At 40.6% G+C, this 17,150-nt stretch overlaps 1 protein-coding gene across 4 annotated transcripts in view; it reads left to right on the top strand.

Annotated features, from left to right (window-relative positions):
* stat6 (signal transducer and activator of transcription 6, interleukin-4 induced) overlaps positions 1–10,758 on the top strand; it is a 28,419-nt gene extending 17,661 nt beyond the window's left edge. For 2 of the 4 annotated variants that reach the window (XM_083768511.1, XM_083768514.1), the window contains 12 exons: positions 533–709; positions 1,679–1,766; positions 1,849–1,971; positions 2,648–2,740; positions 4,806–5,009; positions 5,504–5,598; positions 6,606–6,739; positions 6,927–7,076; positions 7,945–8,008; positions 8,666–8,737; positions 9,896–9,964; positions 10,146–10,300. In XM_083768511.1, the coding sequence (XP_083624637.1) occupies positions 533–709; positions 1,679–1,766; positions 1,849–1,971; positions 2,648–2,740; positions 4,806–5,009; positions 5,504–5,598; positions 6,606–6,739; positions 6,927–7,076; positions 7,945–8,008; positions 8,666–8,737; positions 9,896–9,964; positions 10,146–10,203 (1,327 nt within the window). In that variant the 3' untranslated portion in view covers positions 10,204–10,300. The other 2 variants (XM_083768512.1, XM_083768513.1) reach the window with 2 other exon arrangements.
* The last annotated feature ends 6,392 nt before the right edge of the window (positions 10,759–17,150 follow it).

Below are 17,150 nucleotides of genomic sequence, written 5' to 3' on the forward strand. Positions count from 1 at the left end.
TAGATTTTCATTCACACTGGCTTTGAATTGAATTTATACTTTGTGGCAGACTCTTGGTCCAATGTAAACATACAACACAAAGACACCGGTAATACTGATATAATAAATCATCAGTAAAAACTAAAACATAAAGGCAGTGTACCAGCAGTAGTGGAAAATAAGGCATGGTATAGCACATTTGAACAACAAGGCAATTCAATGTGCTATACATGAAACATTAATCAAAGGAAACACGTTATAAAAGGACTTTGAATTAATTTAAAGGAAAGAAAAGAGAAGTTAAACACATCTCCTTATATAATATAAAAGTTATTCAGAACACAACAACAATATAAAATAGTAGGCTTACTTTGTGATTGTGTTAATGTGGCTATTAAAGTTCCAGTCTGAGTCTGACTACACCAAGGTTCTTGGCTAGGCTTGGTCCCTGTCCTTTAAGTATGATATGATTCAAATCAGTTTAGTATTGTGCCAGAAGGTCCCACCCAATCTTTCTTGATGCATGATGCATATCTCCATACTTATGCTTCAGCTGTTTGATGGCAGACAAGCAGCCCCCTCAGGTCATCAAGACACAGTCTAAGTTCTCCACTACTGTGCAATTCCTCCTGGGGGACAAGGTGGCTTCAGGGAAGCCTGTGGTAGTGAAGGCACAGATTATCACTGAGACACAGGCCAGGAATCTGGGCCAACTTTGCACAGTACCGAGGTAAGTAATATGCACAATTAATCAAACTGCACTAATACAGGTCTCCACTCTCCGCCAGGCCCAATTGCCTACCCAGGGCCTGCAAAGTGCAAACTTTGGAAGGCAAATAGTCACTTGGAATGGGAAAATCAATTGTTTCCCTTAAATTCTTTGTATCATTACGGAACACTCCAAATAAGCCACGTCCATTTCCACCTGACAAGTTTTATGCCGTGTTTTGTTTTGTTTTGCATTTTTTGCTACTATGATTTTGTCCAAACCTCACCCAAATTGGTACACATTATCTACAGTATGTAGTCATGTGGTCAAGATGTATTTGTCAGATTGTTCAGATTCTATGTTCGGCAGTGACTCGGGGGTAGAGTGGCTGGTAGAGCGACCTGATGGAACCGTGAGGTTCCCAGTTAGATTCTGGGCTCCACCAGAGTTAGTGTCGAAGTGTCCTTGAGCAAGACGCTGAACCCCTTTTGCTCCTGATGTGCAGGTTGGTGCCTTGCATGGTTTCCTCCGCCATCGGTGTGCTTTGGATAAAGGCTTTCAATTTTAATTTGCTGGAGGGGCCCGTTTTGCCACGTCATACTACAAGGACCTCTGGACCGATTGGCACACACACTCCCAGTAGGCCAAGGAAACATGTCCACACAGTTATTTTTCAAATCGGCCAGTTATAGTCCAAACCTCCCATAAATTGGCGTACATTATCTCTGTAGTCATGTGATCAGGATGTATCTATGACATTTCTCATAATTCCATTCCGATTGGCTATGATAAGCTTCCAAAGTTTGTGGGGGTGGCTGTTTTGCACAAAATACCACTCATGAATGCAGTGCCTGATTGGAAACTTTGCACGCACATTCCCACTGCGCCAAGAAAGAACCTTATATTACGTGTCAGAGTTGTAGATACCTTTTTTCTACAGGCCCAGACATTAACAACAGCTGTTCATTATTTATGAATGACACGTTGCAGTGAGAATGTCGGGGAACTGATCAACAACACAGCAATCTTGGAACACAACCAATCTAACAAGAATACATGCGCCACCTTTAGGAACATGGTATGTAGTGCACTATACGGTATATACATGATATACTAAACTGTATATTGTAATTTAATTAATTTAATTTAATTCCTTCCAGTCCATAAGGAAAATCAAACGAGCAGACAGAAAGGGCTCGGAGTCTGTGACCGAGGAGAAGTTTGCACTTCTCTTCTCCACTGAGATCACCATTACTGGTCGGGGAACTCCATATAAGATACAGGTTTATTCTTCATCATTATTTTTCTATTGCTGTTTTGGATGCCTTAGTTTAGATTGCCTGTGGTTTTGATATGCTAGCTAATAAGTAGCAATGGGAACCAATGGTTCCCACTTCCCAAGCCATGTGGCCTAGATGTCCATGATGATGCCAGTATGTCGGAAGAATTTATCCTCATTCCAACCATTACTTGATGCTGAGTGCCAAGCAGGGAGGCAATGGGTTAGCCTGGCTAATAAGCCAGAATCAAATCAATCCGCCGGCAGGCCATTTTCTTTTGCCAACGGCTGATTCGTTCTGGCTTTAGCCAGGCTAGCAATGGGTACCATTTTTAGTCTTTGTTATGACTCAGCCAGGGATTGAACGCCACAGTCTCAGGGTGGACATTTCAACGTCAAGGCCACTCAGCATGGAGTTCCTGGAATTAAATAGGGCCTACATTTCATCAATCGTAGCTGTGCCTGTGATAGCTGTGTTTTTGTTTGTGCATTGGTTATTTCAAAGTCATGTTTGTAAGGAAAAACAAAAAAACAAAAAACACAAAGGACATGTTAGGAAGAATGTAACAATAGGACAGTAAACATTAAACATTATAGCATTGTAAACATTATAGCAAGTAGAAATATATCTTGATGGAAGGAACTTGGTTGTCAACCATGTTTAATTTATGTTATTACAGACTATCTCACTGCCGTTGGTTATCATCGTCCATGGTAGTCAAGACCACAACGCCCTGGCCACCATCATATGGGACTGTGCCTTTTCTGAACCAGTGAGTCTCAAATTATCTGTGTACTTTCTCCCTGGTTACTCCTCTTCTATTTTTTTTCATGTACAGTAGCTGGTATTATTTCCTTCTTTTTGTTGTTATCTCTGTCAGGCAGATATCTTTCATTCACTTCACTGTGTGTGCGTGTGCGTGTGCGCGCGCGTGTGTGTGTGTGTGTGTGCGCGCGTGTGCGTGCGAGTCTGTCTATGTGCAGCTAATCTCGCAAACTACTTGGCCGATCTGTGTCATATTTCTTGCAGGCCAAGGACCTCAATTCTCAAATATATTTGTAGAATCTGTCACTGACAGTTTGTTTTTTCTTTTTCATTTATAATCAATCACTGCACATTTGTCCCTCCAGGCTACTAGAAATTGTCCTGTCAGGCTATGCACCCCTTAAAACATCGACTGTTTCAAAACTTGAAAAAATTTAAATGGATATACTGTCTGCAACAAATAATGCTTGTTGCATCACATCTCATCATCACATGCCTCTTCCACACAGCATCCTGATGCAACACACAAGGAGAGACGAGATAGGGAGAGTGAGGGAGGAGGGGGGACACACAGTATGAGGCTGCTTTCACGAGGAAGTAGATCACACAACTTGTTCATCATTCAATTCATGTGCTTGTTGGTAATTTGCCCCATAGATATTTAAAAACAAATAGATGCCCCATGGGCCGCTGCAGTTCGTTGGAGCCATGTGTGTCAACGGGAGGGTGGAACAATTGACACTCTGGGCGGGGGAAGTGCGGAAGTCACGCTACGCCACGCTGCCACTCAAGTGACTACTGGCCAATCACAGCGCATCTTTTCCGGGACTTGTCAGCCCCGAACATCCGCTCTGTGACGTAGAAGCTTGACGTCTCTTGAGAGCATTCGCCCCAGAGCCGGAAGAACCTTTACGTCTATGATTTGCCCCAAGTGGTGTCCCCTGTAGGTAGTTAGTGGTCAGTACTACAGGGCTGTTTTGGATTAAAGTGAGGAAGAAGTTGATACCAAACCACAACTTCTTAGTCATATCCATCCATCCATCTTCAACCGCTTATCGGTAGTCTGGTTGTGGGAGTCATATCCACTCCAGTGAATTTTGTTTTGGCAAAGGGCCAAGATTGCTTATGTCAAAATTCGCTTCATTCAGAGGATTAGTCATTGGCTATTGATATATTTATTTATTAATGGAAATATATCAGTCAATGCACATGAAATGCACATGGAACAGTAAACAGAATAAACGTGATACTACAGACACAAAACAATAACATTTGTCAATGTCATAATAACTTTTATGAGTAGCAATATGAAGATTGTCATGTATAAGCTGTGTAAAAGTAGGCATGGATCACTCTTACAGTATAGTAGTAAAGTAAAATCATAATTTACCCATTAATAATTAAACCATTAGTTACAATTCTGTACACTGACATGTAAGTTATCGTAAGTGGTCACCCACCATCAAAACACCAAACAGTAGTAGGGCATTCCAAGAACATGTTCAACTGCTTTAAAGTTTCATTTAGAAATGCATACGTATAGTGTTTAGTGTAGTTCCTGTTAAATTACTTTAAAATGTATTTGCTGATGAGCTAGTATGAATGAAACAATGTTGTTGCCCTAAACTATTCCATGCATGCAGTGTTAAGAATGTTCTACCTAAGAAAGAAATCTCTTGGACATGGAATACTCCCAACTGGGGAGGGTATTGACAGAAATAGGACAAATAAGTAGGACATAAAAATGTTTTCTTTTATCAACCACTGTCCTCAAGACTGCTAAAAAGACTAAAAATAAATGAATAATTGCAGCCCTCAGAGATGGATGATCAGAGCTTCCCCAATCAGCCAAAAAGCCTCTCAGAGCTCAATAGGCCTGAATCCAGCCTCAGTCAATGTCCTTCATCTTGTCATGAGAGACATATTGACCACTTGAACCCATAGCATCCCTAGTGAAGATATTTTGTGTACAGCGGAAACGGGAGGGGGCGTAGTAGGCCTATAGAGCCCTTGGGCATACAGTCGACTAAGTATAGGGTTTACGTGGCTAACACACTTCACAATATCATCAGGACAGGATGCCGTTTGTGGTGCCGGAGCGTGTTCCCTGGAAGGAGATGTGCGTAACCCTCAACAGTAAGCTCATGTCGGAGGTGGGAACACCCCGGTGCCTAGATGAGTACAACCAACACTTTCTGGCCCAGAAGATTTTTGACAAGCCAGACATCTCAGGAGACTACAGCAACATGTTGGTGTCCTGGACCCAGTTTAATAAGGTATACACACGCATCCGCATTGTACACACACACACACACACACACACACACACACACACACACACACACACATGCTACACACATTATGAATAATACAGACATCTACTTAGAGGTGGGCGATATGGTGATAATCATCATTGAGACGATACAATGTCTCGACCGCGATGTTCGTTTTCAGAATTATTGTAGGCCTACAAGTGATACAGTGAATGCAGTGAATGCACATTCTATGGTTTGCAGTTCTATACCTTAATTTATACTTATGTAGAACAAAAGTATTTTGGTCTAAATGAGCTGTTACTCCTTTTTCTTTTAATTTTGTTACCTTGTAGGTGGTGGTTGTAGTCACTTAAGAAATAACCATAAAAGCCAACATGAAAACCGCTTGGGAAAATAATTGTGATATTATGTTTTTCCATATCGCCCACCGCTACATCTACTGTACTAATTTGCACACATTACACAAAACTGATTCAACCTCCAATGCTCTGCAGGAGGTTCTGCCTGGGCGGCCGTTCACATTCTGGCAGTGGTTCGAGGGAGTAATGGAGTTGACAAAGAGACAGCTGAAGGCCTACTGGAGTGATGGGTGAGATAACGGTGTTATCTTACTTACACAGAATAATACAGGCAATATTTGACATATTTGTTACTTGCGCAAGCAGGGCGCGCAAGTATTGTAATTGGCTGCGTATGTGGCGTCGCTCGGCCAATCGGGACCAAGAACAGCGATCGGCTGGGTATGTATGTCGGTACATTCCACCAGCCAATGAGAAACCACTGTTCTCGATGACATAACTAAACAACGTTTCAAAATTGGTATAAGGTTAATGGGGGGTATGTATCGGCTGGGTATGTGTGTATGTCGATGCACCACCAGGCACTGAGGGACCACTGACCACTGCTGTATTTCAAACCTAGACAGCAACAGAGAGCGACACTAAAACATATCGTCATTGCGTCACCATCGAAAACCAATTACACCCTGGCATTGGGTCCTTTAATCCACATCTTTATTACGTCATCATTGAGAGCTAGTTGTACCAGTTATACCCTGATGTCATATGCTGCTACGATACGTACGCATCAAACGGGGCGCAGCAGAGTAACCACAGTATACCGCTAATCAACTTACAAATTACATATACATATAGTACATAGAGGCATTTCCTTTAATCCACCCGACACTGATCGACATATACGTCACCATCGAAAGCCGTCTCTTACCATACTTAACAATACTACTTTTTTACCTCCAAAAACTAGGTACGTAGCAAATAGCTAAACCTAATAATTAAATATTTAAAACGTTCTTTCACAGAGAAGCTGAGATTTGACAGTTTGTAGCGTTCGACAGTACTTGCGCGCTCTGCTTGCGCACTTGTGTGCAACAAGCACAAGCATGGTGAATCACATCTGGGGGGACTTTTTAATTATTTCCACACAACAGCTCTAAGGTATATTTATGACATAGTAAAATGTTGAAAATGAGTGGAATGCCCCTTTAAGTACAGAACTCAACTAAATTTACCGTGTGACAATCCTCCACTGGATGTTCTTAATGAAAATTAATTTGCATAATGTTCCCTCTATTAGGTCGATATTTGGCTTCATTGGGAAACAGCACCTCCACCTGATTCTCCAAGACAGGCCCAATGGCACTTTCTTACTGCGTTTTAGTGACTCTGAGATTGGGGGCATCACAATTGCTTACGTGGCTGCCTCTGAAAGTAAGTGTTTGTGGGTTTCATAGGAGTTTTTTCAGCAGGGTTGTCATTATGGTCATAGGTTTCTTGCCTAGACTGTTGCTGACTAACTGTAGATCATTTCACCGTTACAGTACAACTCAAATGACTAAATCATTTTCTGTCTTACACACACACACACACTCACTCACCGACACACACTTCTACTTAGATGGAGGACAGAAAATCCAGAACATTCAGCCCTTCACCAAGAGAGACCTTGAGATTCGTTGCCTTGGCGATCGTATCCGAGACATTGAGAATATCACACTTCTGTACCCGGAACTTCCTAAAAATGACGTGTTCCGTAAATACTACACAGGTGACTATTCTCTATTCATACATACATACTACCATTAGACGCCTAAGGGCGAGGTTGCATTAGGGCGAGGTTGCGTGCACGCATCCGCCTCGTTGACGGGAGACTGCTGGGCGAGTGCTGATGCTTTGGCATGGGAAGGTCAGATCAACATGGCCATATAAGGAGCATGTCTTGAGTGTACAGGGTTTGATGAGATCAACATATAGAATGTCAGAACAGGTCAGAGGGTGGTAGCGAGGACATTATCTTGAGTGTACAGGGTTTGATGAGGGCCGGGCCTTAATTTTCGGGCCTGTTGAGAACTCTATTTTTCGCAGGGTGCCGGGCGCGGTTGCACTAATAACTTTGGGGCAGGCCCGTCTAGAGTGGACAGGTATCAGTCAAAAGGGAAAGAGGAAGGATGGATGGGGAAGGATCAACATATGGCATGTCAGACATATATCCATACATGGAGATCTAAGGATTTGAGATTTGAGGTCAGATGTAGAGTTGCTGCCGGCCAATATTGATGATAACTACAGGCAGCGCTCTGTGGATTAGTCTATATAGTCTAGTCTACTTGCCAGCCTCAACATTTCTAACATAATGGGTTCACAATGGGGCTCTATGGGCTGGCAAGTAGACTAATTGCGACAGCAAGTCACATTTACTATGAGATCAGGGATCTCCATCCCTGTTGATGTCACGTGATGTCACGAGACCTGGGCACCATATATGGGGGCTTTACCCATGTATGGGGATTTTGAGTGAGTACACTGACAGACAAAAACGTACGATTTCGTACGATTTCAAATGCGAACCATTGAACCCACCAACACCGTGTGTGTGTGTTTGTGTGTGTGTTTCTGCTTTCTTTATGTACATGTAGATGACCCCTTACCATCATCGAGCCGTGGCTATATTGGGGTGTCACTGCGGACTAACGTGGTCCCGTAAGAAACTACTGTCAAATTATACTCATATTTTACACTCTGCATGTAACACTCATTTCGCTATTATAAAAGTGTGTTTGTGTGTGTGTGTGTGTGTGTGTGTGTGTGTGTGTGTGTGTGTGTGTGTGTGCGTGCGTGCATTTGTGTACGCAGGGAAGCAGGTGCAGCCTCACCCACGGCTTCCAATGTGATGTCTCAGGACTCCCATCAGCATCACTACCCCATGTGAGTTACAGTTCTGATCAAACCAAGCTTATGTCTCTTCTAAGAGACATATTACATTTCCAAATGTCTCTTCAAGTATAAATAAGTGTCCTGTTCAGAAGGTTATTAGTGTTGATACATGTACAATAATTACAGTACATACTGTATACTGAAGATAATACACATTATAAATGTCATGATATTGAATATAACAGAAAAAATACATGAAATTACAAAGCACACAAAAGGACAATAAAAAGAAAATTAACAAACACTTAACACAAAAAGCACGCAGACAATGATAAATGAAAGATAGCATTTGACAGTGATTGAAAGATTACACCCCTCAGATGATCAATAAACCATGTTTTGTACAACATGGGGACATATTAAAAAGCTAATGATCAGTTGGTGTGTGTGTGTGTGCGTGTGCGTGTGCGCGTGTGCGTGCAGGGAGGCAGGTGCAGCCTCACCTGCTGCTTCCAATGTGATGTCTCAGGATTCCCATCACCATCACTACCCCATGTGAGTCCTGTCACTCATGCATTCATATTTCCAAATGACCTCTTCAAATGCAGCCTTAAAGTGTCTTGCCAGAACTAGGTTACTAGTTTTTACCTTTCCCATGAACATGAAAACACTAACATGATTAATAAAAAACAATCAATAAGTACATACCGGTATCTCAATTTGATTGAGTCACAGTACATACTGAAGAGAATCTAAATGATGCATTACATAATATTGAATATAACAGTAAAAGAGAAACAAGACATGCATGAGCCAGAAATCATTTTGTTGTTATCAAATATTTTTGTTTATTTAAGTTTCACAAATACAAACTAGAATCACGATTAAAGATGGGGCGCCATAGTTTTTGTACTTTTTCTGTTTTGTATGTGTCTATGGAGTTAACATCTTGCTACACTAATTGAAAGGGGGCCGGCCGTTTATTCGTTCGCCTTTGTTCGCCTTCTCCTACCAAACCATACTGTTTGCACATCTCTCCATGCACAACACCTGCCTCCCCAGATATAATGCACTGTGCATCCATGCAACTATCATAATTAACGTACAGTTTGCATTTGTACAGTATGGTACAGTACAGTACGACACAGTATAGTACGGTACACAGTACAGTACAGTACAGTACAGTACTAGGCATGTGACGATATATATCGTATATCGATATGGCATGACGTCATGTTGAAGTTTGGGGGGGGGGGGGCACTCCGTCTTTAAAAGTTAACGAGAATAGTACATTTCATTTTCATCAAGTGAATATGCTGATTCTGAGAGCATTTATCATTTTGTGAAGAATGGAAGCAATGGGGCATTTATTGCCAGTGACTGGAGGGGACACTTTGACTTGACCTGTTAATAGTTATTTTATTGATGTCGGAGACAGAATGACAGGTTCAGAGGCAAAGGTAGAACGCCTTGATTGGAAAACTGTAAATTGTCTTTTTATTGATTGAAATCTTTATTTCACAGTATGCAGAATGGGTACATTTCAAACGAAAGCACAAGTCATGTGCTTTCTGTCTGATATTCTGTCTGATCTGCTATGTATGCTTGATTATATGCTTGAAAATATGTACACATCATTAGCAAACCTGCATGCCTGATCTGTACCGTCTTCTGGGTTTTTATTAATGTTTTTAACTGTCTGGGTTTCTTTAGGCCCGGCTTCTTGCCTTTTAATGGGAACATGGTTGGAGGGGCAGAGTCACTTCCTGGCGACTTTAATGAGTAGGTTGCATTTTTGTATTTTTGTGCATGTGGAATGTATGATTTACATTACATACCATGACCTTACGGTCTTCTCTTACTTTGTGTGTGTGTGTGTGTGTGTGTGTGTGTGTGTGTGTGTGTGTGTGTGTGTGTGTGTGTGTGTGTGTGGTGTGTGTGTGTGTGTGTGTGTGTGTTCTAGTAGTGGTCCACCGATGGATATCGATGACATTCTGGAGACATTGGGATCAAGAGGTTAATGAACAGAAATACTACGGTATCTACAGTATAAAATACTACGGTATCTACAGTATAAAATACTACGGTATCTACAGTATAAAATACTACGGTATCTACAGTATAAAATACTACGGTATCTACAGTATAAAATACTACGGTATCTACAGTATAAAATACTACGGTATCTACAGTATAAAATACTATGATATCTACAGTATAGAAAGTCGACAATTACAGGAAATAACCTCAAACTCTTTAGTAGAACTCGGGTTTCCTCTAAAACTAGAGGAAGGATCATTCAGCATCAGCCAAAGAACAAATGCATTAAAACCAACCAATTGTTTGGTGGGGGACTTTAATTAATTTCTTCTGTCTTTATGTCAGTTTATACTGAACTTTCATTCTTGGGAAAGTTATATTTTTGGATGGTACAAGGTAGAGTTCAAGATACCATGAAGTGAGAGAATATTAGTAAGATATTTTATCATTGTGTGTTCATGCAAGTGAAATTCCTGCTGTACAGTCTATGCTAATTTATACACTACTTTACATTGATTTGAATGTTATCACTATGATGTAAAATGACTTACATTTCAATTTTTTAGGTTTTATGACCTCAATTACACCCTAAAAACCTGAACTTTGAACATTCAGTGGATTTTCTGTGTCTGTGGTTTTTGTGTGTTCTGAAGCCTTTTGAGCTGCAATGAAAACAGGCAAAACAGTGAAAACAGTGACATCTGCTGGCAAACCCCATTGACATATATGGGATCATCAATCAGAGCACTTGTTTGAGCCAGAAAACCACAGAAAATCTACTGAATGTTAAATGTTCAGGTTTTTTGGGTGCAATTGAGCCTAGAAAACCTAAACAAATTAAGACAATTTATAAAAACTTTTTTTTTAATGTCACAATCCCTTTAATATTTCATCAGGCATGGACACATGATGTGTGTTACTTAATGCTTAAGCTATAATGAGGTGCCTGCATTTTCTATGGCAGAATTCTAAGAAAAATGAGCACAAACCTCTCCGATCTATTGATTTTGGAACCCTTCTTCATTACTGTATACTCACTTTGGCTGCAAAAGCTGCAAAAGATACAAGTTAGTACGTTCTGATTATCTGTATTTGAAAATTCTTTCACATTTCACAACAGGAATAGTTAGATAGTTTCTAGGATATTCACAAATTCCAGATATAAAATTAAAGTTATAGCCATTAGAACTTTCTTATAAAACATCATTTAATCATGAACACAGATTCACAGAGATCATTCAACAAAACAATCAATGAATATGGAAAATCACACCCATGTGAAGTGAGTGGTGACAGAGTTACCGTGTGGGGGTTCCCGGGGGGTCCCCGGTGGTTCCCCGGAACATCCAGACCACCAGGAAAGTGCCCAGGGGTCTGGCCCGGTTCCGGCGAGCCGGTTCCGAAACTCCACCTTTCAGCAGGCCCAAGGGGGGAGGACATGATCACCCCCCCATTGTATATAGTTCAGTGGCCTTGTGGTTAGGGTGTCCGCCCTGTGACTGGGAGGTCGGGGTTCGATCCCCGGCCAGGTCATACCAAAGACTCTAAAAATGGGACCCAATGCCTCCCTGCTTGACACTCGGCATCAAGGGTTGGATTGGGGGTAAGTCCCTGCGACATTCTAGTGTCATGTCCAGGGGGTGTACTACAGAAACAGGAGATAGGCACCTGCACTATGGGCCTCATGGCTCAGCAAGACTACTTACTACTACCATTGTATATACAGTGTTTTTATTTTTACTGTGTCGTGTTATGGAAATAATATATAATATACGTATGTCCATCCGGAAGGTGAATGTATATCTTATAAGTTTATTCAGATGAACAGCAACAAGCAAACAGTATCTCTCAGGTGCTGTCTAGACGAGGACGTATTCTGCGTTACCCGCACAAGTATTTGAGCCGTTTCGACCGAAAAACAACCAAAAATTCCCAGTAGGTTACTTATTACGCCGATCTTATATAGCCGATTGGACCTACTGCATGTAGTCTGGAGCCTACTGGCTGCAATTGGCGTTGATAACACGTTAACCGATCTGATCGGTCTACTGGACATGCTGGGAGCCTACTGAAAATGACAAGCCTCCTCATACCCTCACCTAAACATAACCGCAAGCATGGTGCAGCGCGGTCCTAATATTAACGGATGTTCGCCAACCTTCATCCTGTAGTTTTTCGGGTTTTCGTTCTATAAATCGGCAGAGCATGCCCATACTCGTCTAAAACAATCGTACTGATCCTAAGTGATCACTGCGGTCTTGTCGATTGATAACAGTCGAAACAGGTGAGTATTTAGCCGGAATGCCCTTTCTGCCACACGGAGACCGCGTTTTAGGGGACTCTTTTTTTAAACCAGCTCCCAGTGTGGCAAGCTTCGGAGACGCTACTTTGTCGTCTCCGTGTGTACATCGAATGCCACTTATTTGCTGAAACGGTGACGCCAAAGTCCCCTCGCCCCCTCCAAACTAACTTCACGTCACCAGGCTTTCCACCTCCAAAACAACTCATGCAGGTTTATGATGAGCCTTTCATAACCGCCAGCTCACTGGTATCAATTGCTTAATTGTTATTTATTAATGCGTGTATTGTATGTGAATGAATGTAAAGGGAAGCCTTTAATATTGTTTGTGCATCTGTTCATGAAGTGCTAATGGTTTATTTCACCATAACCACTTACTTAAGTATCACAGCTATTTTATATTTGCACATAATGTCTATAAATCTCTTCTCCAAAAATAGCCGTGGGGCTTCTAGATGAGATAGATATAAATTATCGCTCGAAACTTTAATGCCAGCTACAAAACTTGTGCGGTTAACAGCACGAGCTCGTGTGGAAGGGGTCTCAGTCTAGCAAGCTTAGCCTGTATAACTCTGTATTCACTCGTCGCCGCCCTCCTGAGACATGAACTCCCTAGTGATACCTATTCAGCCCACTTATTTTACTTTTGTTTAGGACATTTCTGAGTGTCATCATTTGGGTAGGTGTGCACTATTGTCATTGAGTCGGGGAGGAGGAGCCAACTTTGAATATTGTGTGTAGAATTTGCAATCACAAAACGTATTTGTTTGTGTTTATGGAACTGGCATTAGTGTATTTTTATATTTCACTCCATGTGTTGAGGTGTATCGGTATTAACTGTGAAATAATAATGTTTTTTTTACGTTTTCTTTTTGCGGCTTTCGCCTTCATTTTATAATTTTATAGAGAGACAGACAGTAGGCTGACAGGAAATGGGGGAGTGACGTCACATGCAGTAAAGGCCGTCGGTTTCGGGAGTCGAGCCCGCGGCACACTGCCAGACTCTACCGGCCAAGGTGCCTGGACCGCTGAGCCACAGCCCAGGCCGTGAAATTATTATTTTTGAGTGGTGCACCCCTATAGACAGCTATGTTTGTCCCTGGGTCCCTGGCTGTTTCCCTGGACTGGGTCTGTCTGTCTGAGCACGAAATAGCATTTGGTTGGTTTTCACAGCCAAGTGTCACTGTTGCGCAGCCTAACACATGCACACATATTAACTGTATACCGTATGTGATGATTTGGGGTGTTACAGTACAGTAGAGGGACCCCCTGGGGACCCCCACACGGTAACACTGTCATTTCTCAACCATTTCGGATGCGGGGTGGCTCGCCGGAACTGGGCCGGCCACCCGGGGACCCCCACACGGAGTTGCACCACTCACTTCACATGGGTGTGATTTTAAAGTTTATTTAAAAAGCATTCTGCACTTAAATTAGTTAGTGTAATTTTAGCTAGTTATGACAATTTAAATCATAAATGTTCTGTTAAACATATTTTCTGGAAGTAACTGTAATAATAATATACTTTGAGTACACTCTAAAATCAGTAATACTACTTAGTATAATTACAGAGTATCCTACCGTTATTCTTTTATGGCACAATCAGGAGGATATTCTATTTAAATTTGATTCAAACCTCTTATCCCTTGTAAGGCAATCTTTGAGAAAGCTTTTAATGAAACTATTGTCACCTTTGAGAGCATCACTGAATTGGAGAGAGATTGGTGTTAGTTTTAAAGTATATTGATATTGAAGAGAAGAGTTTACCCTTTCATTTAAGTTGGCCCTTTCATATACTGCTATATGAGATAATACGAAAAAAGCAATTTATGTATTTTTACCTGGTTTCCAACGACATTTGTCTTACTAATCTGTAAATCTGTAATCTGTAAGTAGGATATTACTGTAGAATTCCACCCCTGGTCATCATAATGGCAGGATCAACTTACAATACAGACAACAGCAAAATGATAAGAAAGGAGTTGTTCAGTTACAGATTAAATAATAGTGTGTTATGATAGCCTTTGTTCACTTACACTTTTGTTTGTTAGCACTTGTCATTAGTTGGAACTTGTAACAAACTATAAACTCATTTACATCAAATTGAGTTATCTATAAAAGATCTATAGCACGATCTATATACCAATGACCAGCTTTGCATGTATAACAATTCAATTTGTTATGCATTGATTGCATGCTTGCTACAGAGACAAATTTCCTATTGTGTGTAATATGTGCATGTATTTCTTTTTATATATAAATGTGCTTATCTTGTGTATACTTTGGAAGAACTATTCCTGGTCTGTATGTTAGTTACTCTTTCCTCGATATATTCGTTATATTCTTATTAAATATGCTGACAAATGAAAATGTCTTTGTTCTTACAAAATGTGTTTCCTGTAAATGTGTGTACAAAAAAATAGTTATGTCCCTGAAGTAAAGTTGCTCACAGATATACCATAGAAATATCTTACAACGGAACATACAGTATACCGTTTTTGTCTGACTATGGTCTGACTGCCCGAACCGTCACTGTTTAATATGTTAGAATAGAATTTACTTTTTTAATGGAAAGAGAGTCACGGTACTTCATATTATATGGTTCTAGGGTTCTTTGAACCCTGGAAATGCATGTTTACAAGTACATTTTATATTTTGATCAAGCAAAAATATATTTTCCACCATTTCAGAAGATGGTCAGTGAGGAACAAACCGCTAAATTCACTGGTCAGTGCTCCTATGGACACACTAAAACATCAGTATTTCAATGGTAGACATTTAATCCAATGGATCTTATCCCTGGATTTAGTCAAAACCCCAAAGGTTATCCATGAAGAATCCTATTACAACTTTAACCCCTCACATCCCTATTCTGGGCTAAACAGTCAGAGATCATACGAGATCTACACACTAACAACCCATTGTGAGCTTGTAGAGCTTCTAATTTTGGCGAAGAGATTTGGTGTAGAGGGAAATACTAGCAGACTTTTAAAGCCCTGGGGACCCTGGTCAAATAAATATAGGGTGGTTAAAATGTATTGTGTAAAGGAATATGTCTTTTCTCTTCATTGATGTCAGGAACCATTCAAATCACATTGCTTTACACCCTTAATGAAGGCAGACAAAGAATCAAACATTCTTGATTTGTGGACTTTTTTTAACATATAAAAATAGTGAATCCATGGTAATGTGATTCTGAAGCATGTCCCATTGTATAAAGGCTGTTAAACCATAAAGGTCATATGGCATGTCTTCCAGAATCAATTGGCCACAGAGGAGACATTGTATAACTTGAATATTGTAATTTCTATCCATTCAACAATCATGGTAATTAAAAAAGCAAGAAAAAACTTTACACTGTACATCACAAAGATTTTCCATTAGAACACAAATTCTAATTTCAACATAAGTCACTAAAAATTCTACTCACAATTCTATTCAACTCCTGCAAGGAGAAATCAAACTGAAAATGCAGAGGAAAGAGGAATTCAGAATCGGTTTACATGTCTGGCTCAGTTACTATCATAACGGAACTAGAGTCTCAGCAGCATTAAGTCATATTTTATACTTTGTCGTACATGTGTTTGCCAAAAATCTGTTATTTTTGGTAAGCAACTATTGTGTGACAAAGTATAAATTGGGCTTTAGCTGTACCCTCATCAATTAGAACAAGATGGCCGCCATGTAAACAGAGGGAGGAGGTAGGGTGAATGAAGGCGGGGTGGAGGGGAGATGGGATGGGAAGCCGATATGGAGTTTCACCTTCAAGTTTCATTCCCTCTTATGTAATATTCTATGAAAACACGGGTGCCACATGTACCACCCTGTACAAACAAGCTCAAGATTCAGTTGCCTCAAGGTGACTTTCTCTTCTCCCGAAAGTCAGTCTCTCATGCCTGATTGGCACCCCATCCTCTTTGTAGAAAAGAGAAAGCCCCAGGTGTTTGCCAACACCAGAAAGAAGCCACTACATCACCACACACTTCTTAAATTCTAACCACATAAGTGAAAATAACAAAGGGTCTTAAGTCATGTCAAAGAACACAGCTAAGTAGAAAATTCTTGTTCCACATGACAGAGCCAGAGATGCTCTCTTTGTGGTAGACACAAGAAAGTAAAGGCAAACCAACTACCACACACCTGTACATGAACCTATGATAAATGCTGCCCTAAAAACAAAGCACCAAAAGACAAATGTGTTTCAACATATGGATTAAAATATAACACATACATTCAGCACAAAACTATGGACTCACCTACCCAAAATGCCATGGGAAATGAATGCTGTGACAATAATACATTTTGAAACTAGATTGAGTTCAGAAAAGACCAGATGGTTATAAGTGTTTTGTGTTTATTTTCATATAAATGTGACGGTGCGTGTGCTTCCCAAGCTGACACAAAGAATCAAGATTAAATTATGTTGTTTGAAAAGGCTTGATTTGAAGGCATAAATCATTAGGCATTGAGTATAACAAGGGGAGCACTCTAGATTTTAAATCTCTTTAACTTGTGAATCAAACTGAAACATTTGCAAACTCAGTGAGGGAAGGGAAAGGCTGTTCTTTCCTTAAAGTAAGCTTGCAAAAAAAGCATGATAGAATTAGAAACAAATTAAGGACTGAGGCA

Source organism: Protomyctophum parallelum, assembly GCF_964188405.1.
Source record: "Protomyctophum parallelum genome assembly, chromosome: 7".
Classification (NCBI taxonomy): domain Eukaryota; kingdom Metazoa; phylum Chordata; class Actinopteri; order Myctophiformes; family Myctophidae; genus Protomyctophum; species Protomyctophum parallelum.